Consider the following 24,712-nt stretch of genomic DNA (forward strand, 5'->3'; position numbering starts at 1 on the left):
AACTTCATGCATTTCCACTCCAATAGCAGACTTTCATTCATTTTCCAATTCCACAGTTTAAATGAGCAGGATAGTCCTTCATTTCAAGCCTTTATTTTACATACCACTCCTTGATGCTACTGGGCCTCATGCTCTTTCATCATGTTACAGAGAAATCCATTGTTGTTGTAGAAAGGTCTTGTGGTTTATTTAATTAACAGAAAATAAAAGAAAACTAAAACATTTTAATACTCAAAAACAAACAAAGGAGCAGAATGTTGGCTCAGCCATTGAAGAAAACTTTTTCTGCTGTGTAATCAGCCACACATGTGTCTTTGCCTGGCTCCATTAAGAACACAGGCACTCAAGCCCTGTAGAGGACGCCAAAAACAAACATTGCACACAAATAATAATAAACAGAATATGGCTCCTACAACTTCAATCCATTTTTACCTGCTTTTTTTTTTTTTTACCTTTTACCATTTACCGGTGACCTTGAGTGTCATGAAAGGCGCCTCCAAATATAATGCATTATTATTATTATTATGCTCTCGAAAGTTTTAGACAGAGTTGTGTGGTTGTAATAAAGGCCTTGCACATTTTGCAGTGTGGGTGTTTTTGTTATTTTTTTTGTTCATTTTTGGACTGTGCCATTGCATGTGCGATAGGAGGGGTGACAGCAGTTTCATCAGTTCTCTAACGTGTTGCTGTTCTACTTCCTCATTTCTTCATGCAAGCAAGTAGCATTTCCTCTTTCACTGACACTTCTTCACGGCGCAGTTTCAGACCTCAACTCTTGTTACCCTGCCAATGACGAACCAAACATGTGCATATTTGCCACTTAATTTGATGTAGACATACATTTTGACTTGTCTTTCAGCCTAAAAGTAAATTTCTCCTGCTGAGTGGTGGAGCTGGTCAACTTGGTGAGTGCAGAATGATCGCAGTAGTAGATGGTGGATCATGAATGTTTTAATTCTTCAAACTGATTGTGTTGTGGCTGTTGTGTTCATCTCCTTCCAACTTCCAGCTCCACTGCATCCCCTTTCTTCTGTGTGTGTGTGTCAGAGTGTGTGTGTGACGGCCTGACAGCTATGTGTGTGTCTGTGCAGTAGCATACAAGCTGTGTGTATGTGATGTCAGGAGACACCAGCACCCTGTCCTGGAGGAGCATGTCTCCCACCAACCGGTCAGATTCCATGGATGCTTCAGACACAGCAACTGTTTCCAGGGACGGCCTCTTTATGGTGAAAATCATCAAAGTGTGCTTCCTTAGCAACAGCTCCAACCTGGGCAAGAACTTCAAACTGGTGCGCTGTGAGGAGGGCTGGACTGTCAGGGTATGCTCTACTCCCAAACACTGGTTGCAAATAATTCCAACCTTGTTTACCAATTAAAATTGACCTTAAGTTGTTACATGATACACAAATGCTATTGTCACAAGTAATGTTGTGACATTTCTTCTACTCTAATATATACTGATTATACGATATGCTAGACTACTTTACTCTTCTGAATCCTGTAATTTTCTTGACTCTGCTATGTTTTATTCACTGCACATCTACTTTGCTACACTATTATATTCTACTGTAAACCAACTGTTCTACATACATTCTCTAAACATCTGTCCCTGTAAGGGATAAAACATAAAACAAACATCTTTTTATTTTGGATTTTAGGGACTTCCTGTTTCATAATGGATGTATTTTCGCCTTAGTTATACTCTGTGGTTTCTTTTCTGGCAGTCTTGTTTTTACTACCTGTTTTACTTGCGTGCTTACTTACATCCTTACTTGCGTCTGATTCTCCTGTAGAGTGGGCTAAACCTAACAACAAAGCTGCATGTAACTTAAAGGTACAATGTGTAGTATTTATGGGTTTATATAACCCAAAATCCACTTTTTTATACATATTATGTGCTCCTGCATTGTCTAGTCGCTGTATAATAGTTTTTGTTTCATTTTCGTAGTGTTTCAAAAAGTCATGTAAAATAACATGACCGCGGACCGCGGTTGCATAGCCACTGTTAGCAGCAAGACACCAACTGCTCCCCTGCTCACCCCCTCCCTTCCCTGAGCGCTACGGTATCCTCAGCCGGTCAAATGTCGTCCTCGTCGCCTTTCTCCGTGTCAGCAGATGAGGTTCGTGAGGCGAGGGAGAGGGCGAGCTACCGCGGCCGTAACAGACGTAGCGGAGAGTGGAGGCGGGACTTCCGCTACAAGTAAAGCGACGCTTGATTTGTTCTCTTGCGTTTGTCTATACAGGCTCCCGTAGAAACATGGCGTCGTGGCAATGAAGTAGCGGCCTGCGACCATTTTATTTTACATGACACTACGAAAATGAAACAAAGAATATTATATATATATAATATACAGCGACTAGACAATGCACAAAATATGTATACAAAAGTGGATTTTGGGTCATATAAACCCATAAATACTACACAGTATCCCTTTAAGTCAGAAAAAACATGGATGCAAACACATCTCTGGCTAGCCATTGTTAACCATGTTTAGCAATACCAGTTGATAACAACACTCTACATGGTATTTTGCGCACACAAACAGCATTGCAACATGTTTACTGTTGAACATTTTTACAGTGCTATGTGTACACACAAAATCAGTTGTGCTGATAATGGTAAAAAGTTTGAGAGGTGTAAATACACACACGGATGCCCCATGACCTTGTAAACTCCAAGCCTCTTGTCCCCACCCACACTTGCTCTGCTGCTGTATACACACAAACCCTCCCTCGGACAGCTAGCTTTGATAGTTTTGCTTAACTGAGCCTTTTTCAGATGTAGGACACAGCATAGAGAGAATTACATTGTTTATGTTTACAAAGTTCAAACAGGCAGAATAATAAAAATCATGAAACGTTGCGTACTACTTTTCCTTTTTAACCATGTATATACTCTGTTCTCTATTGTGTTGTGCTGTCTTCGTGCTGTACTAGCGTTTCCTTCCTCTGTATTCAAGGCAAGATAAGTGCCTTAATTGAGCTTATGATGCTATAATTCAGCTGTGTTTTTTTATCCATATGCTGTTGTCAAAAGCAACATACACAGTGACATATTCAAATGTTTGGAAATTACCTCTATCCCAGGCCATCATTAATGGGGTGCTGTCCAGTGGCTGTGTGGGTCCAGAGATAAAGTACATCCTATGCTATGGCCTCCTCCTCAAACACCTCAAGTCCTCAGAGATCCACTGGTTGCACCCAGACCTTACAGTGTCTGAACTTACCCAACGCTATGAACAGCAACACCTGGAGGCCGAGTGGAGGTCAGTACATTGAGCTTTTGGTTTCTTAATTTTCCCATTTTGAATTATGTGACTTAAAAATAAATAAATAGAAGTGTGTGATGTTTATTTGTCCAGATATGACCTGAGGATCAGATACATCCCATCAGACTTCATAGAGAAATTCCAAGAAGATGGAACCACAATGCTCTACTTTTACCAGCAGGTCAGTGAAGTGTGCATTTATGTGTAATTTTATTGGACTGGTATATGATGAGACACCTTTAGGTTGGTGTAAATGCGATGTGTGCTTTTCTGCAGGTGCGCAGTGACTACATGGAGCAGTATGCTTCAAAAGTCAGTGATGGGATGGCGCTGCAGCTTGGTTGTCTGGAGATCAGGTTTGGGCCAACTATCGTATCATACAAACTCACGAAAAAATAAAAATGAATGATGCTCAGCTGCTCCAGATGGAGAATAACTTTCTTCATTTAAAGCTCCCACACAGTGATCCTATCGCACATATATGTGAGTTATGGAGGTCTACTTACATACACTAACTTGTTTTTATGGTCAAAAACCTCCTAGTTGCTGTTAACCAGCCGATAGAAATATCTCCTCACTGAAGGGACTGAACACAGTGATAAAGTGCAGCGTGTCGGTCTCCTCTCCTCAATGAAGCATTAACACAGCAGCTTGTTAATAGATCGATAATAAGTTTGAAAATAAATGCTATTGAGCTACGAATAAATAACTAAAATGGCTGTGATGTCACTCTGGGAACTAAGGAATATTTAGGAAGATTTTTCAAATATGAAACTCCATGAATTAAATACATAGAATATATAGATCTATAAAAGCCTGTCTCGAGGTGCCCTGTGGACACTTTTACAGGCGTCTCTTTTACTATTGTGGTCAATGGGAAAATTGCTTTTTGGCCCCCATGAGTATTTTTTGTTGCAGTACACAAAAGCGCTTTCTGCACCCGACACGCAGTAGAGAGAAGGTGACGCGCACGTGACGTAGGCTGCCAAGGGGTCTATATAAAGGGTAAGGGCCACTTCCAATTCCTATCTTAACCCTCAAGCTCAACCCTTATCTTAACTGGCCCTCAAAACCAAGTGTTGAGGGTTATTTTGTCACTTAGAAATGGGACACCCCTTAATGCAGATACGTCTTCAGACTGTAAGGGGCAGTATAACGTGAAAGCTGCGTCCAGTCTGTCAACTCCAAAAAAGAAGAAGAAGAACACATTTACGTCACGATTATTTATTTATTATTTTATTTCAGTCAAGTTATTAGGTTGTCAGTTAGTTATAAGATGATACTCATACAAATACCACAACCACGGACATATTCAGCTGACAGTTACCACACACCACGGCTTATTGAAAAGTAAACCATAGCAAACGATCGCTTGTCCGCACCGGCCGGCTATTGACAAAAGATCGTAAAATAAAAATAAATGTTACGCAACAATGACGTCAGTAATCCATAATATGGGCCTAAACTAAGATAATACAATGGTTTTCATCATTTTTATATCTCAATTAATAAAGACAATACTTAATTTGTATTGCACTCGCTTCGCTGCTTTCGACGCCATCTTTCTTATGTGAGAACATTCTGGGTAGCCTTTGCTCCCAAGGGTGGTCCTGGAAAATCTCAATATTGAGGGCGATACAGGACTTAAACTTGCCCCTCAACTTAATTTTTCTGAGAATCAGGACAGCACTTGCACTAGAGGGAGCGCGCATTGTTGAGATTGAGGGTTAAGCAAGGAATTGGAATTCACCCTAAATGTCTCGTCTGTGCTGCTGGCCAATGCAGTCGAACGTCCGCACTGGCAGCCATCTTGTCACAGTCAGCTTGTTCACACATAACATGAGTTGTAGTGGTACATGGACTTTTTAAATAACCATAACTTGCTCAATGTTCTACCTATTTTCAAACGGTTTGGTTTGTTATAAATGTCAGAGATGTAGGTATTATGATGCTGCATATTTATGAATAATTATAACCATGGGCTTTAAATGGTAATAACATTTGTATGAAACCAGCGCCCCCTCTGGAACGGTGGATGCACTGCTATTGATTATCAAAACATTGTTTTAATAATGTTTAAAAATGGCTTTGTCACAACTCTCCGCCATGGATGTATTATAAAATCTGGATAGAGCACCGTCAGTTTTGTCATGGTGGCCACTCTTGGTACTGCAACAGAAAATCCAATGGAGCCCAAAAAGCAATTTTCCCATTGACCACAATAGTAAAAGAGACGCCTGTATAAGTGTCCACAGGACACCTCGAGACATGGACACGTTATTTTATAGATCTTTATATTCTATATTTTTAATTCATGGAGTTTCATATTTGAAAAACATTCCTAAAGGCCATAAAAGCACAGACAAATCTTATTTCCCAGAGTGACGTCACAGCTGTGTACGAGCACAGCAAATCGCGGTCATGTGGCATCTCGGGAATGGCACTGCAGTCAGGGAACCATACGACATGAAAACTTTACGAGAAACGTGAATAAATTACGGAGCCCCTAAAGGGACATGGGAAATAAAAAAAGGAAGTTTCGAGTGCTCACGTGATCGTTTTGCGTGCTCACGTGATCGTTTCGCGTGCCCACGTGATTGTTTCGCGTGCTCACCATATACTTTCGCGTGCTCACCAGATACTTTCGGGTGCTCACCAGGGGCCTCATGTACGAAGGTTGCGTACGCACAAAAACGTGGCGTACGTCCTTTTCCACGCTCACGTTCAGATGTATGAAACGTGAAATGACCGTGGAAATGTGCGGTGCCCACGCCAACTTCATGGCTGGCGTATGCCCGTTTCTCCAGCTATTGTTCCTTTGGCGACACTTAGTGGTGATGCTGGGAAACTGTTACTAATGTGAAAACATGTAGTCATCAGAGTGATGTGCACATCAGAGACACATTTATGAACAATCTGACGTGAGCGAGTATTTAGGGAATGCGAGGATGTACTTGCAAACAATGATAATTGGCTCATAAGCCGATGCGGTCAGGAGTGAGCCAGTCAACCCTGAGCCGAGCCATGCCAGCTGTGTGGGATGGAATCATCCGAATATCATCCAGGTACATCACACTCCCATACAATGCTGTTGAACAGGCCAACATTAAAGCGCAATTTTCAGCGAGAGCCGGTTTCCCTAATGTAATCGGAGCTATTGACTGCACACACATCGCTATAAAAGCGCCGTCACAGAATGTGTTTACGTTAATAGGAAACATTTTCATTCCATCAATGTTCAAATCATATGTGATGCGCAAATTGAACAGGCTGGAGGCTGGAACAGTGCGCGATGGGTGGCTTCTGGGTGAGTGAATAGTTTATTATTTTAATTGTCCCGTATGATGAAAACCAGCGCCATGCACATTTGGGCATGTGCGCATTCACATATCATGTTTTTGGTTTACTTTGCTTTTTTCTGCTGGTGAAATTAGAGCTACAGCTAACAAGCCCCTGATTGTCTCTCTGTGTTCAGTATTCATGTCAGTAAAAGCGGGCGTAAAGTTGCAAATGTCAGCCGCGGCGCACTTCGCATTCTTTAATTGTGAGAAATAATTAAAAAAAATTAAACATGAGTCAAAGTGTTTAATGTCCTGCCATCTTTACGCACGAGCGATGTGTATTGTGAGTGAGCTGTGTGAGCTTGTGTGTGTGTTTGCGTGCGTGCGTGCGTGTGTGTGTGCGCTGCCCTGATCACACAGACTCAAACACACTCCCACTCACGTCTTTTTTGTCATATTTATACCTGTTGACAGGGTGTCAAACAAAATCTCCCTGCGCGTTTTCATTCATTCACTAGAATCTCTTGCTCAGATTGTGTGAAATTCCTTTACTTTTCTTTGTTGTTTTCTTGTTTTCTCAGTGCGTTATTTGATCAAAGAGGTGAATCGCAGGGCCTATTTAAATTGATTTGCATATGTAAATGGGGCGTGGACAGGGAGGAGTTTGGCACCTCTGCATGTGCGCTCAATTCCACGTTGATTTGGGAGGTACAAAGGAAACGTGCTTGGATCCATGCGTACGCACACTTTGATACATCTGAATTTATTTGTGCGTACGACAGTTTCTGGGTTCTGGCGTACGCCAAGATTTAGTAGGAAATCCACGCAAGTCTTTGTACATGAGGTCCCAGGAGAAAGAAATTCTCAGATTTATAAAACCATGCGTACACCGAGTCCTGCGCACCTTCTCTACACACCACGCCCTCGTTCCACCCACAAATTAATATACAAATGACTCTAGAACGCACTCTCTGACGCCTCCTTCCTGAAGAACAATGACAAATGCGGCAGCGAAGGAGGAAAATAAAATAAAAAGACGGAAAGTGTGCGATCGACGCACCGATTTATGATGTATAAATTTGAAAAAAGATATATTAATATTTTTTGTCTGTTTGTTTATTTGGAATTAGATATAAACACGAAGGAAAAAACTGGCTGTGCATTGATAGTTGATTATGTGGGTGTTTTCCTGATGTAACATGTTTAGACATGACTTATCCATGTGAGCTGAATTTACAGATCATTTCAAGAATCTATAAATCTGTCAGTGTCACGCGTCATCACCCAGTTACGCACACGCGCATTACGCACAGAATAAGCAGATAGAGCTCATTGAGTTACTGCATAATAATGATTCATTACTACTGTCACTGATTGTGTTGTGGACGCTGGGGAGGGAGGAAGAGGGAGGCAGAAGATGCCAGTGTGCCGATGTCTCGGGTGTGCCGGTGTCTCAGGTGTGCCGGTGTCTCCAGCGGCTGACGAGCGCGCACCTGCATCAGCTGTCTCTTCTGGTGAAAGGCGCAGCGGTGGTGGAATAACTTTTTTGCAGTTATTTTGTTATCGTATGCATTAAAATGGGATAAGGAAATGTTCTACTCAACGTTCAAGTCCCATTTTCTTACAACAAATGAGTTTGTAACTTTATTTTGGAGCGTTTAAAACATGTTAGACTGGTTACACTGGCGTGTGTCCATGCGTTCACGTCAGCAGCTGTGTCTATTTACATAAAGAACATATTAATTTGTGTTAAATCAATTTCAGTTATTTGCTCAAAGTAAGACTTGAAGAAAAGTGTGACTCACTCACACACACACGAGCGCGCGCGCACACGTATGTACGTGTGTGTGTGTTTGCGCGCGGTATCAGTTTTGTCCTCAGCGTCCTCTGATCTTATCCACACATGTTCAACGACGCTGAAGTTAGCATCCGATTCGCCAGCCTCCGATTCGGCACTTAAGGGGAAAGTTAAGGGGAAATAAACTTGATGCGCAGTGCGACTGTTTGCACAGTGGTTGTCTGTTTTTTTGTGACACTTCTTGATGTGAAAACATTTTAGACATGTTAGGTAAGACATTAACCTTGCATTACATCCACTGTTGTATTTGTGAAGCTTTTATTTAATTTATGAAAATTCTAAAGGGGAGATTTCACCGTTTTTGTTTTATACTCAGACCTCATTAGAACAGGTCCTGATCCAAAACCACTGTACCTAGACTGAAGATTCATAAAAACACACTCTCTGATTTGTGAAACCTTTATTCTATTTGTGAAAATGCAATAAAGGCAACATTTCAAGTTTTCCTTCATCTTACTGTCACAACACATAACTGGTTCTCTCACTTCATTTGCTCTGGTGTTGTACTATTTTCCTTGGCTCATTTTACTATTCCCCTTCTATTTCACCTTTCCTTTTGTTAAATTAGTTTTATTAGCGCACACCATTATTTATTATAGAAAATGTGTTATAATACAATAATAATAACAAACTTTGTGTAAGTTATCTGAAAATGTACCGCACTATACATTTAAGCAGAAGGATAAAGATTGACATTATACGTATTTGATCTTCAGAAAACAGAAAAGTACACAAATCTTTACTACCAACACTTCTCTTATGCACAAGTAATAGGAATACTGTCCTTCATGTATATAACTCCATACATTTAAGTCAAACAGCTGTTGATGTACCTCTGACAGCATAACATTGAGCATGTATTTGATCCTGTCAGAAGACACCATGGCTAAAATGTCATACCATTTACTGAAATTATACTTTTATTAATTTTCATGAATATAATAAAGGTTTCAAGGTTTCACAAATCAGAGAGTGTGTTTTTATGAATCTTCAGAGTCTGTAGATTAATCTAGTCCAGATTTGAGAAGTCTAGGTACAGTGGTTTTGGATCAGGACCTGGTCCAAAGTGGTCTATATGCTGAAAAAAACGTTGAAATGTGCCTTTATTGCATTTTCACAAATAGAATAAAGGTTTCACAAATCAGAGAGTGTGTTTTTATGAATCTTCAGGGTCTGTATATTAATCTAGTCCAGATTTGAGAAGTCTAGGTAGTGGTTTTGGATCAGGACCTGTTCTAATGAGGTCTGAGTATAAAACAAAAACGGTGAAATCTCCCCTTTAGAATTTTCATAAATTAAATAAAAGCTTCACAAATACAACAGTGGATGTCATGCAAGGTTAATGTCTTACCTAACATGTCTAAAATGTTTTCACATCAAGAAGTGTGCAAACAGTCGCACTGCGCATCAAGTTTATTTCCCCTTAACTTTCCCCTTAAGTGCCGAATCGGAGGCTGGCGAATCGGATGCTAACTTCAGCGTCGTACATGTTCAAACGTACGATGGTGTATCATTGTTGTTCGTCACAGAATAATGCATGCTTGTCACTGTAGACACATTAATAATATTATTTTGAAACACTGTGATAAGTTTCAGAGCTTAATATTGCAGCGTCTCCACCTGACAAGAGTCCACAAATTCTCACGGCAGCTCGAGAGTTTGCGCTGCGGTCCGCTATGTTCCACGCCAAGTACATTTTTATAAATTCCAATCGTGTGCGTGAAAGCAAGCGTACGCCGTGTTTTTGTGTGTACGCACGGTTTATACATGAGGCCCCAGATACTTTACAAACGGCAGCCGCTCCAACATTTCGAGTGCGCCTTTTCTACCAACGTAGCGTGTAGAAACTTCCGGTTTTCAAAATAAAACGTGGGTATTGAATGTATGAAAAGAAAAAAAGTTTTTAGTTTTTTTTTTCAAATAAAGAGGTGTGTGTCTCGTTAAGCAAGTGTGATCATGCATTGATTTGCTAATATTTACATAAAAAACATGAGTAGAACTAAAATGGATTAAAAAGAGGTGTGTCTAGGCAGTCCAGTACTGTGTTTCTGCACTGATTGGGAGTATTGAGCTTTAATGCTCAATACTATATATATTTATATATATATATATATATATAAATATATATTTACTGTATTTTGTGTATTAAAAAGTCCTTAAAAATAAGAAAAGTGTTAAAATGTGATGTAAATATTAGCATTTTAGCTCAATAGCTTCAGCTGCTGGCCCAGCTGACTTAATGAGATTTCTACTACACGCTGCAGTAAGCAAACCAACTCGCTGACTTTTCCAGTTATCTCAAAGTATTTGCCATAGTGTTGGCAGAAAAGGCGCACTCGAAATGTTGGAGTGGCTGCCGTTTGTAACTGTTCATGAATGAAATTAACAGCGCGATCCAAAGTGATGTTTCCCGTGCGCCTAAACAGACTCCAAAGGCTTCAAAACACATTTTAAATGTATTTCAGCGCAACCTGACTGTGACGTAGAATGCAAGTAGAGTCCCAGGCTAAAATAGAGCCGAACTAACTCCTGTAGCTACTGTCATTTTCACACAGAAACACAAACCGAAATGACTGCAGTGGATGATCTCGCGGACATCATGCCTGCTGTCCGAGAGCACCGAGACAGTCAAATGGTCTTATATTCATGAAGGAGACTGTTACAACATGACAGAAACGCGTTAGTTTTTGCAGTAGGACGTGAAAAAAAAAATACGTAGGGCAAAATACGAGCCCATAGAAAGAGTGATGACCCAGGGGGGAAAAGCCCTCCCGGTGATTCTGGTGGATTATGGGAGGTTTGTCCCAATATGTGAAACACCAAGAGACGGACAGTCATTTTGAGACAAATGTAAACGATATGCAGAAAGTTGTTGTTTACAGCATGGCTCAAATTTTCACCTGAAGGTTACTCAGTGGATAATATTGTTATTATTGTTATTAGAAATAGTATTGCTATTAATAATAACAATAATAATACTAATGATAATAAGTGTAACAATCATAATAATAATAATGCTGTATGTTTCTTTGTATGTATGTTTGTTGACAGGAGATTCTACAAAAACATGAATCCAAACGGGCTGGAGAAAAAATCCAACTTTGAGCTCTTGGAGTAAGTCACGTGTGATTGTTGCATATGTTTGCATGACCCTTTATTGTGTAATGGTAATTTGGTAACATATTACAATAAGGGAATATTTATTAGCATTACTTAATGCTCTTATAATATTAACTAATGTATAATTAATTATTTTTACTGACCATTTATCAATGTTATTCAGGTGAATGAAGAATGAATGTTAATAATGTATATATTGAGCATGGCTTTATAAAGCTACAGGAGCAGAACGGTTTTGTTAACCGTCACTCAGGGGAGGGCTGACATGCTGAAGTGGATGATTTATGACTGGTATGGATTTCTTATGTCATAACCAGGAGAGATAACGCTGCCCAATTGAAACCCACATTTAAGCAGTTAAAAAGACAAATATTTTGAATTTGAATGAAAACTGATTTCTAATATTTTTACATGTTAAATATTATGTACATATGACCCTAAATTACATAGTTAGAAGACTTTTGTGGATTTGGGTTTACAGAGGCTTAAACAATAATAAAACATTTGTTATTAATATTAACTTATGTATTTCTGAAGTCTTTGTTAAGTGATACATTACCCGCTTTACAATCATTGTCAAAAGGAGCATTGATTAAGGTTAACAATGTTTAATTATAGTTATAATTTACCTGAATGACATTATTAAATGTTTCATGAAAACATTAATTAACATAAATTAATATTGTAGCATTTACCCATGTTAATTAATATACCCTTAGTGCAAAGTGTTACAATACACTATTTTAAGTCAGGCCTTTTGTGCCCATGTGCAATTGTGGTTGTTCTCAGCGTTAAACAAAAGGTACGCGCGGTCACCATTGCAAATAGCTTCAATTCTAATCAATATCTCAGCAGCGTCCCAAAAGCAGCTTGCCGTTGCCGCTGCTGGACCGCATACATTTCAACAGAGCAGATCGCACCAGATATGAAGTCCGACACAGACTCAAAGTAAAACACTTCGGCCCCCCTTTCAAAATAAAACACAATACGCAGGTCATATAGCCTGTCACAACTTCATATCAACATTACGTCGTGACCGGTGCTACCAGGTCAACAGTCAATTAATCAGAGTGTCTCGGAGAGTCATAATGTACAACGAGAGACTGATTGTTGAAGTGGAGAAACATAAATTATTTTATGTTTCTCCACTTCAACAATCATGTCTCCAGATCAGTTGTTCCTCCACGTCAGAGAATGAAAGAAGCTGTGTTGTTGTTGTACTAAGAGTTTTTCCTCATCCTAAGGCAAAAACCATCATCTTTTTGTAACGTGGTAGCAATCTCCTTCCATGAATTTAAGGCCATTTAGTAAGAGCATAGTAATAGCATGGAAACAATGCTTTCTTTTAATTTATCATGTATTGCATGGTTGCAATTCAATGGCAAATGGAAGGTATCTTACATCTTAATTTACTATACATATAACAGTCAAATACTTACCTGCTTTTTACCAGTGGTCATTTTCCAGTTACACAATATAATTTACCAGATTAATTATTACCAGTCGTTATTACCAATAACGCTTTATAATTTACTGGTTAAATACATAGTATTTTGGCCATGGTTTTATTGTACTTACCTTCTTACTACAGGTTAATACCTAGTAACACTAACACATTTTGGTACCATATATTAACTGGGTAAATAGCTGGTAATTGGGGGACTTTAGCTACCTGCTTATTACCAGCTTATAACCTAATAATACACTAAACTGTGCCATAGTTACCAGGTAAATACCCAACATTCTGGTCATAGTTTGATTGTACTTTCCTTCTTATTACCAGCAGTAATTACCCAATAACACACTTTATAATTTACTATATAGTTACCAGGTATATGCCCAATATTTTGGCCTTAGTGTCATTGTATTTAATTTCTTATTATCATTAGAACCTAGCAACATGTTTGTGTTACCATGAAATTACTGGTAATTTTGGGGGCTGTAAAAACAAAAGGGTTACCAACAAGTTTATTTCATAATGATGATCTGACTTTCCTCTAACAGGAAGGATGTGGGGTTGGATCTGTTCTTTGCCAGAGAGCTGATCAACAGCATGAAGGTAAAAAGGAGAACAAGACAGATTTGTTTGAGCTGCACCTTCATTTTCCTGTAAAATCTCATCCTCATGTTGTATGTTATGTTAACTATAAGTGTTTGTGTGCCAGCCAAAGCAGCTGCGCCGGCTGATCCAGCAGACGTTTCAGAGCTACTCTATTCTGAAACAGGACCAGTGCATGACCAAGTTCTTCACAACTTTGTCTCAGTGTTACAGCTTCACACAGGAGAGCTTTGCCTGTCAGCTGGTGGTGAGCGTCTTTTGGATCAAATCAACATCAGAAATAAAGTGGTTATTTCTTGTTCTTGTTGTCCTCGATTTTACTTGATCAATTGTATTTCTTTTGATGAGAGAATGTCTCATTATGATAACTCCACTTTAATATTTTTGTGTTGCCCTAAAAAAATGGTAATTGGTCTGTATTTATACAGCGCTTTTTTCTAGTCTTTGATTACCGCTGAAAGCTGCTTCACACCCTTTCACTCACACATTCATACAGAAGATCTATGTGCAGCACTTGTTGTATCTCACGTCTTTTGAAACCATTCACTCGAGAGGTAGACCTATTCATTTTTTAATCTAGATGGTGGTTTTAATAGCCACTTTTGGCACTAAAACATTTTTTTTATCCAAAACATTTTCTTACTTTTTTGTTTTTTACCAGTTTTTTGTATTTAAGATTTAGTTTTTTATATACACAAAATACTGTACATAATTGTATAATGCACTCCAGATATAAAATGTAGATTAGAGACCAAATGTTTAATAACTGGTTACTGAAAAAAGATTTGCATTATTTTCTTTTATAATTAAACAAAGAAAATTAAATATATGGGACAGAATGTTATAAATCTTGTAAAATAAATTTGCCAAACATTTTGATATTTTTGCAGTGTATTAATGCAAATGCATTTTTTAATATATCATTTTCCTTAATGCAATGTTTATTCCCTGTGTCTTCAGCACGGCTGGAGCATAAAAATAGACCTGGTCATTGGCCCTGAAGGCATCAGTCAACAAACTGAGAACTCAACTGTAAGGTTTAACACTTCCCCTTTATTTTCTTCTTTTGCTAACTATGCTGACACTGTACATGTATATGACAATGCATGACTCGATTTCTATTCATTAATTCCATCTATTTCTCTTTTAAGTTTGAGCTCTTTTGTCCTTGCAGCCCGTCAGTCTGGCTGTGTTCACTCAGGTGCGCAGCATCTCCTGCTCTGCAGGGAGTGAAGGCCAGGCTATGCTCACTGTGCACATAGAGGGAGCGGAGCAGGTATTTATGTCGCATTCCATTTACATTGGAACTTGGAACTGCAAGAGACATCACTGCATTCTAGTTGAGAAGTCAGAAAAAAACAATGGATGCAACTAATCTTGAGCTTTAACATGTAACAAATATTACAAAAGTTCTATTAATGGTAATAGTAGCAGTGTTTGTATGTTGGCAGCCATCTTGGAATCCCATATTGGGGTTGTTGAGTTTTCAAGTTGGAAATTCTGAGTTCCAACTAAAAATGCAATGCGGCATTATTTATTACTATTACTTATTCACCTGCCCGCACCAGGGCGTCCAACTTTTGTGAAAACCTTGGAATTTGACATTGTGGCATGCAGGGCAAATGTATAGCTATAGTAATATTTTATACATCCCAAGCTTAATAATGCTTTACATAATATGCTTTATTTATTAATAATGCTTAATACTCTTTATGCTTTACACAATAGAAAGGTAAATAACACCGACTTCCTCTGAATTTGATCCTATAACCTTACCAACATTTGTCCGTCTACTTAACCACTGGGCTACCACTTTGGAACTGGTGACAGAAGAATATTTTGGATGTATTGGCTCAACCAGATACAGTTTGACATTGTACCTCCTCACAGTCTCTGTAGGCATAACTTATCCGTCACAAGTGGCTTTTCTCGGGCTCAACAGATTAGATCACAGATAAACTCAGCTGTCAGATATATTCAGAACCGTTTTTAACCGTGATGTGTACTTAAGCGTGACAAATTGTGTGGCGTGAGAGCGTGAGACGTCAATCAAATGCGTGTTTCACGGCCAATGCATGAGAGTTGGCAGCTATGCTGCACACAGTTAAAATTGTAGGTTGACACCAATTTCATATGGTTCCAAAGCAAGCAGCCACATTGTTCACTGTAAATACTTTTGTTTAATTTTCAAAAAATGTGAATATACCTCAAAACTTGCAGCCGCTGTCTGTGATCACCGCCTCCATGGCTGTAGCAGAGAACATGGCTGACCTGATCGATGGCTACTGTCGACTGGATGGCATCTCTGCAAGCTCACTCATTATCAGAGCCAGCAAAGGTACAACAACGGTTATGTAACATAAATACAAATCATAATATGTTAAAATGTGCTATTTAAGCACACAGCATGCCCAATACAAAGTAAAAATAATGAAATGTACAAAAACGTGTACTTGAAATATATTAAATTCAGTATAAAATCATTTTTCAATTTAAATAAAAAAGTGAATGTAAGCAAAGCATCTACAGCCAGATGCGTTATCGCGTCCATGAACAGCGAAAGGCATCAGTACGCTAATGACGTGCCCTTGAGGATTTCACCGAGGTCACGTTAGCTTCGACTTTAAACCATGGAATTGTAATTAATGGTAAAAAACCAACGATAGTGAAGTGAATACAGTGAGCTGAAAAGTATAATGACGTAATGAAAGATTCAAATGATCAATTTAATGGTTAATTTAATTGCCCATGGTGATTAGCTTATATGTGTTGTTACAGGAATCATGTTGTTTTTGCCTGATTTCCCTTATATAATTGTATAATTATTATTACGAACAATAACAACATGTTATAAGTAGTTTAATAACTCCCGATTCTTTCACTCAACCTGTTTATCTTCAACTATAATTTGTGTGTTCGTCACATTTAACAGTAACTTCATGAACCGATGGTGACAATAAGACAAACAGCCTCCCCGGGAATCAGTGGTGAAGTGTCCACAGGTCTATCACACGGACACAGCTATAATAACTTTATAAATGTAACTCCATATGTGTTATTAAACCCGTTCAGTGCAGCTTTGTGTGAAAATTGTGTTGCTGGTTAGAGTAAATTACCAAATTTATCAAAATATAATCAGCTACTGGATCAAAAAAAAATAATCCTGCTTTTCTCTCTTCACTTTTTTATGAAAAATAAATATTGCACTGACAAAATAAATCTGGTTCTCGTAGGGAAAGACACACAACACAAACTCCCTGACATTCCGGAACAGTAAGTGTAATGAATCCTACAGAAAAATTACATTTTCAAAATTTCAAACCTGCTTGGTGAAAAAAAATAAAAATAACGATGTGTTTGCATTTCTGCTGAAACAGACAAAAGGTCTGTGGGTGAAAGGTCATTGACTGCTCATTTCTGTCTTCCAGGAGTGTTTTCTGTGGCTCTGATAGAGGTTTGAGTCTCATACCTAATTCATCCATTCACTCACTGATTTGTATTCACTGTAGTAATGACTTTGTTTTTAGCCTAAATGTTGTTGTTTTTTTTAAGCTGTGCATCTACTCTGTTTACATTATTGCATTGCAGTAGTTTACATGTACTAATCCTGTGATTCCCAAAGTCTGGGGTCCCCAACCAAATTTGCTAAATTGCTGTAAATGTTTTAAATAATCAACAACTTTTTCTTTAAAGTAGTAAACATCTTTTGTGAATGATTCGATACCAATTCAAAATGATAGGTGTTACAGATGTGAGTGTTAATTAGTTGCGATATTAATTACAAATTTCCTTTTGTTATGATTGACGCTTGATTTGGATCAAGATTGTTTGCCATCTGTTTAAAAAAAAAGTGGGTCCCCATATAGAACATTTGGCAAACACTGTAATAATTAGCAGTTATTGATGTTTTTTGGTTTGTTTTTTCTCGTGGTTCCTTTAGAAATCGAAAATAAATTTTCTTGTTGTTGCTTTAACTTCAGGGTCTGATATTTATGCTGAGATTCCTGAAAGAAGAGAAGAGTCTGATGGTGAGGGAACAGTATGCTGCTCTCCACTTTTTAACTGAATTCAAGCTCTGCTTCTATCCTACTAAATATTTGCAGATGGTCATGCAACAAAAAGTGCTATTAATGCTAAAAGTAGCAGTGTTTGTATGTGTATGGTGGCAGCCATCTTGGAATACCATGTCATAAAAAATCATGGAACAATTAAACCAAATAATAATAAAATAACAAAATAAATATACAGTTCACCACATTCTAGTTAAGAAGTCAGGAAAAAACATGGCAGCAAGCATGTCCGGGGCTAGCCGTTATTAGTAATGCCAGTCAATAACAATGCTCTACATTATATTTTGTGCACATAAACCATGTAGCAATGTCTACAGTTAAATTATACAACATTATAGGTGTGACTGATTTACTGTGAAACAAATGAAGCCACATAAGTGCTATTAACAGTAAAAGTAGCAGTGTCTGTATTGTGGCAGCCATCTTGGAATCCCAAGTTGGGGTTGATGAGGCTGTGCTGCATTCCATTTACATCGGAACTCGGAAGTCAGAGTTGGAAAATCCAAGTTCAGAGGGTGTTCTATGACCTTGGAAATTCCAAGTTCCAACTAATTTGAACCACCAAAAAGCATGTACTTTGAGACACCTAATTGCAGCACCATACATGGACATATTTAAGATGTAGGTTATGACTCTTGTAGTTTAGTCAGTCTTCCTTCTTCTTGAGAACAACAGGTGATGAGATGATGATGCAGAATGAGACTCTGTGACACAAGACTTTTCACCAAACTCTTTCTTTATTCTGTAACAAGTCATGTGTCAATTTCAAGCAATGCAGTTTGCTAGCGAGAGCTCCAGCCAAATTCTCCAAAAGTTCTGACTGCCCGCATGCAAGACCACACGTATTATAGGATATTTGGTCATCCTGCTATACCTCTATCACCTCTATCACCTCCTGCCCTTATTAAGTCTTCTACCTTCAGTCTCACATAGTGGCCCCTTTACAGAATAAACAAGGACAGCTGCTCAACCTATGCATCCATTTTCTGGTCAATCGAAGCCCAAACATGGCAGTCTTCATGTACAGCCTCCAGACTGCCATTGTAAACATGTAGTGTATGTGCCCTCAGACCTTTCTGAGGAATCTTGTGTTCCTTAATAGAATGAAATGTACATCTTAAACTATTAAAATAGAATGTTGCTGTGATAATGTGTTCATATAAGACACTTCACTCTGAAAGACTAAAATCACCAACTGACAAAATTAATTTAAATTTTCAAAGGATGAGTTTGTAGAGCTGTAAATAATCTAATCTAATATATTATTAATCAATTACTAAATTGATCAACCTTTTTATAATATAAAACAAGGTATTTCATTATGTTCAGCTTCTTAAATGTGAATATTGTCTGTGTTCTTTGCTCAATAAACCAAAGAAATCATTAAAACTGAATGTATTTATCATATCATCATCATTTCAACGATTGGGAAACACCAAACCACCATTTTCTGACATTTTACATACCAAACAACTAATCAAGGAAATAATTGAAAATAACTGTCATTTGCAGCCCTATTAGTTTGCTTGTTTTGTAAAGAAGGAAACATTATATAAAGTATATCCAAATATTACTACAACAAATATTATATAAAAAATAGAATAGAAATAGAAAATATTTATTTTCTATTAGAAAATAAAAAAATATTTATTTTCTATTTCTTTGTATATTCAGAGAAACACACAATATCCAGAGATGACGTCATCGTGGGTCGGATCTTGGGTGAGGGATTCTTTGGAGAGGTTCATGACGGAGTTTTTAAAAATCCAGTGAGTTCATATGTTGGTTGTCCATCACCAGTTATTACAAGAAGAATAAATGAAATAAGATGAATACTAATATACATGTATTCTGCGTGTGTTTGCAGAGCGGAGAGAGGATCCGTGTGGCTATAAAAACATGTAAGGACTGTTCAGCTGATGTAAAGGACAAGTTTCTCAGTGAAGCTGGTGAGTGACAGGGTGGTTATTTCCTTGGTGAACATCTGTGATTCTACATTCAGCTCTCAAGTACAGTATATCAGTTAACAGAAAATACTGCCATTCACCTTCCCTAGTTACATTGAGAATCACTATTGCTGAATGTATGAGGCATACCAAAGAGAAGTGTATTAATAGAAGAGTGGTGCATCACATTTTCAGAGTTCATCGCTCAAACATTTTTTTGTCAACTTCCTGTTGTGTGGTCGTGGTTTTGTGACAGGCTGAGATCTTTGATGTTCCACAGATGGCTGACAAAATGTAGGCAACTATGTACATTAACAAAGCATTTGTCTCTTTATCCAGGAAGAGAAATAAGGGTTTGAAGGCCCTGTAAGACTTTATGTGCAAAAAGTTATTAATATTAGGAAGCTTGGGACACGATGCTGAAGATGTCCATAGGTGTGACTGGATGAAACCTTATCTTGAGTGAAAACCATTGAATATATTTCCAAATTTAAATAGTTCATAATTACATGCAAGGGTATCTTATCTGGTAACACTTCACAGTATGGGTACATTAATTAACATACGTGATGACATAAAAAGCATTTACCATGGATACCATGAAACTGTTCAGTAATGTTTTAACTAAATTAAAGTGGACCTAGACCAGAAGTTCCAATTAACGCTGTTTTTTAGTGTGTATCTGCGTCCTTACCTTGTTTATGAAGCCCTGAAGGTTCTAAACAAACAGTTCAGCCACTGCTGAGAACGCTGTGTTTTATTGTAATCTCGGGCTCAGCGAGATCTCTGAAAAAACCCCTTCTGGGTACGTAAACACAGATTCTCCGGAACAGCAGATTGTCCTGCTCCGGGCACTAGTCCGGGTACATCCGGTTGCGTACATTGAACTGCAGAAGAAGAATAACGTCCGTTGTGGAGGTGTTTCACGAGCGACAGTGTCTTCTGACTCTGGGTCAGACTCCGGGTCAAAATCATAAAAGGGACTGCGGCGGGGAGTCGTGAAGAAGCAATTTTTAAACATTGTTAAAACAATGTTTTGATAATGAGTAGCAGTGCATCCACCGTTCCAGAAGGGGGAGCTGTGCTTCTGAGAGCGGGTGTGCTGAATATATTGGCCAATCACAAGACTCTGTCTTCTGGGTGAGAGAGTTGAGTCTCAAATCTCGTGGCTGGGAAACACCCAGCCGTTTACAGCAACTAGGAGGTTTTTGACCAAAAAACAAGTTAATGTATGTAAGTAGACCTCCATAACTAACATATATGTGCAACAGGACCACTCTATGTGACCTTTAAACATTATTGTTATTCAGGTTAATTAAGGTATTCATTTGTACATTATTCAAAAGTTTATAAAGCTACTAGTAACATCAGTTAACACAGTAATATTAATGTACTAAATAAGAATTACTTAACTTTAATATTAATCATTATTGACCTTTATTAATTCTCCTTGTAAGCCTTAAACACCCACACATGTGTGGAACATGGTAAGTCATAGTAAAGGGATGCAGGTTGTACATGTATGATAATTATGATAAGCATTAATAAAGGTAACGCATGCCTAATGCATAATGCAAGTAATGCTTAACAGATTTAAAGGGACACTGCGTAGTATTTATGGGTTTAAATAACCCAATATCCACTTTTTTATACATATTATGTGCTCCTGCATTGTCTAGTCGCTGTAAAATAGTTTTTGTTTCATTTTCGTAGTGTTTCAAAAAGTCATGTAAAATAACATGGTCACGGGCCGCTGTTGCATTGGCACTGTTAGCAGCGAGATGCCATGTTTCTACGGGAGCCTGTATGGACAAACCCGACAGAACAAATCAAGCGTCGCTTTACGTGTAGCGGAAGTTCCACCTCCACTCTCTCCACTTTGTCTGCTAAGGCGCGAGAGCTGTCCCTCATCCTCTCCCCCTTCCTCTCGTTGTCTGAATAAATACTAGAACCTCATCTGCTAACACGGAGAAAGACAACGAGGACGACATTTGACCGACTGAGGATACCGTATCGCTCAGGGAAGGGAGGGGTTGAGCAGAGGAGCAGTTCTTTGTTGTAAATTTCAGCCTCTCCTCTAGATGGCACTATAAACTACTTACTTCACCTTTAAGTAATAATCATTTATTGCTATTATACATTGAGGGAAGTTATAGTTCAGTGTATTTAGCAGCCACAGAACAGGCCAAGTTCAGAATATACTATTCTTTTAGCTCTAGTTGGGCATCTACCAGCTGCTGAGGTGAACTTCTGGCTCGTTGGTGATTTATTCCCAAAAAAAGGAGGATTTAGAAGACAAATCACTTGCACAAACATTTGACACACATGTGGGACACAGGACTATGTGAAAAAATAGCTCCAAAGCACCCCCTACAAATTTTAAAAATAAATAGTAGCCTCATCTGGTTTTCACCTATACACGAACATGAAATTTGGCACATATGTCTATCAGGATAGGCTCTCATAGACCCATCACCTACACCCAACAACAAGGTGGTCATTTTGGATCACAGCCATTTGGTGCCTATTTCAGCGATTTCACACATGTGGTATGTGACCAAACTCCTTCTAGAGCTTTATTGTGATCAATTTCAAATTTTATGATGTCACTCTGGACAAAAACTTCACTCAATATCAAACACTAGGGGGTATCAAAGTTGCAGCAAATTCTGTTAAAATTTCTGTTGTCAAAAAACATAAAACTTGCTGTGACTGATTATTAGTTGGCCAGTGCCTGTGTCAAAGTCACTCGATACCCAATGTGTGTAAGGGGGAGCGAAGTGGTTAGTGCTCTTACCTTTGCAGCAAGAAGACTCGGGTTGGACTTTGCACGTTCTCCCCTTGCGTGCGTGGGTTTTCTCTGGGTGGGTTCTCTGGCTTCCTTCCTGGTTTAGGTGAAGCCACGAAGGAAGCACCGATAGGAGCTGTCCAGGGTGCACCCCACCTACCCTGGACAGCTCACACAGGCACAGCACCGCTGTGACCCTCCTGTGGAAGATAAAGCGGTAGATAATGGATGGGTGGGTGCTTTCCTCTTCTCCACTGTTTCTTAAACATTATCATAAAAATTTAATTGTTTAGATTTGTTTTTGTCAACTTCAGGCCTAATGAAAAATCTGGATCATCCCCACATTGTGCGTCTCATTGGAGTAATTGAGGTTGATCCTGTCTGTATCGTCATGGAGCTCTATGAACACGGAGAGGTATTTAGTGTGGTTGAAACTGATCCACAACTAACACAATCAAACTATGTGTATAAATAAATGCAATTTAAGTATGTGTTTGCTTACCTGGCAGCTGGGGAACTATCTTGTGGAGCAGCAGTATTTTGTGACCAGTGCAACATTGATCCTGTACTGTTTACAAATCTCCAAAGCCTTGGCTTACCTGGAGGGACTTAACATGGTGCACAGGTGACATTTTTCTTTAATAAAAGTAAAAGTTTAAATGGATTTTAAATACTTATGTTGAGCAACTTTATACTTGTAATAATGCAAAGGTTTTCTCCTAATTTACAACTTTATTTTCATAATATTATGACATTATTCTTGTAATGTTACAACATTCTCGTAAAAATGCCACTTTCCGAATTCCAAATTCCAAGAAAAAAGTTTCTTGCAATTTACAACTTCTTTTCTTCTAATATAATGAATTCATTCTCAAAAGTTTTTTTTTTTCACCCGCCACAATACTACGTTGTACATTATCATCAGTATCAGGGCTTTGAAAAGATTGCATAAGAAACTAAGTCTAATCTGAATATAGAAAAAACACAAACACAGAAATCCTACTTTTCATGATATTCAAAGAGGTTTTATAGTTCCTTAAGAAACAATGAGATATATTAGATAATTAATATTTTGGTTACAGAAGGAGTGCTACATCAGCTTCTATCATCAGTACAACATTAGCCATTCACTCACACTATCATATAGCACATCTACTGTATGTGCAGCTATCACTTTTTATACCCATTCACATGCTGCCAGCACAGCCATCAGGACCAATGTGGGGTTGTGTCTTGCCCAAGGACACATCGGCATGTAGACTAGCAGACCTGGGAATCGAACTCACAACCTTTGAGTTGAAAGCTGAGTTGCTCTACCTGAGCTCCAATCGCCCCAGTCTGCCCAATGCATGATGGAATATGAATTCTTATGGTAAACTAATACCATACTGAAGAGAAAAATATATTTAGCTAATATGTCATATATTTGAGCTTGTTACATGATAAATGTTTTATTTCGGTGTCAACTTCATGTCTCTGCTTTTGTGCTGCAGAGATATAGCGGTGAGAAATGTCTTGGTGGCCTCACCTAAATGTGTGAAACTCGGTGACTTTGGTCTGTCACGCTATATTGATGAACAGGAGTATTATAAAGGTACACACACCCACACAGGAGCCTGTGGTGTCTACACTGTTGCTGTGTAGAGGAAACTCATCAAGTTCCTCTCTTCTTGACTTTTCTGTGGAGATCTCCATTCATTTGATTTCATTACACTGTATGCTCATGCTTATTATTTCAGTCTTCATAAAATTTACATACTCAACTACTATTCTTTCAGTATTTCTTTTTTCCTGTGTGTAGCCTCTGTTAGCCGATTACCTATCAAATGGATGGCACCTGAATCCATCAACTTCAGACGCTTCACTGCAGCCAGTGATGTGTGGATGTTTGGTGAGGAAACACACTTTGACTAAATTTAGCAATTTCATCATTTCACAATTCAAGAATTTAGTCTTGTTGTTTGTGGATGTACTGTCTGAATGTATATAACATTACATTACATTACATTACCATGTATGAAATTCAGACAATACATGCTTTTTTGTTCTGTTGTTTCACTTACAATTTGTCTCCTATTTATTTGTCCTTTGCATGAACACATAGGGTCACTTTGTGACATTTTTTGAGCAAACTTTTTTGTTCCCTTGCCAAACCTTAGCGTTCCCTCACAAAATATTTGCAGTCCGTCACAATTATTTTGTGTTACCCCACAATAACTCTGCATATAAGTTAACTTTAACTTTGCAGCAAAGTAATGTGTGGGAACACAAAAGTTTGCTCTAAAAATTCACCACCCTGCCCCGAGGAGGGCTCCGTAGAA

General features: G+C 38.4%; 1 protein-coding gene across 1 annotated transcript in view; it reads left to right on the plus strand.

The window, feature by feature from the left end:
• Positions 1-1,115: 1,115 nt before the first annotated feature.
• The window catches only part of LOC310932862 (protein-tyrosine kinase 2-beta-like), a gene marked incomplete at both ends in the record, with an annotated part of 31,733 nt that continues 8,136 nt past the window's right edge, over positions 1,116-24,712 (plus strand). Inside the window, 16 exons of the mRNA XM_083896242.1 lie at positions 1,116-1,319; positions 3,088-3,266; positions 3,363-3,450; positions 3,546-3,625; positions 11,460-11,522; positions 13,533-13,587; positions 13,694-13,834; positions 14,548-14,619; positions 14,762-14,863; positions 15,808-15,925; positions 19,332-19,426; positions 19,525-19,606; positions 22,706-22,806; positions 22,901-23,016; positions 23,885-23,985; positions 24,193-24,282. Coding sequence (XP_083752368.1) covers positions 1,116-1,319; positions 3,088-3,266; positions 3,363-3,450; positions 3,546-3,625; positions 11,460-11,522; positions 13,533-13,587; positions 13,694-13,834; positions 14,548-14,619; positions 14,762-14,863; positions 15,808-15,925; positions 19,332-19,426; positions 19,525-19,606; positions 22,706-22,806; positions 22,901-23,016; positions 23,885-23,985; positions 24,193-24,282 — 1,687 coding nt within the window. The remainder of the gene's footprint in view (positions 1,320-3,087; positions 3,267-3,362; positions 3,451-3,545; positions 3,626-11,459; positions 11,523-13,532; positions 13,588-13,693; positions 13,835-14,547; positions 14,620-14,761; positions 14,864-15,807; positions 15,926-19,331; positions 19,427-19,524; positions 19,607-22,705; positions 22,807-22,900; positions 23,017-23,884; positions 23,986-24,192; positions 24,283-24,712) is intronic.

The sequence above is a fragment of the Microchirus variegatus genome, assembly GCF_963457635.1.
Source record: "Microchirus variegatus genome assembly, chromosome: 1".
NCBI lineage: Eukaryota > Metazoa > Chordata > Actinopteri > Pleuronectiformes > Soleidae > Microchirus > Microchirus variegatus.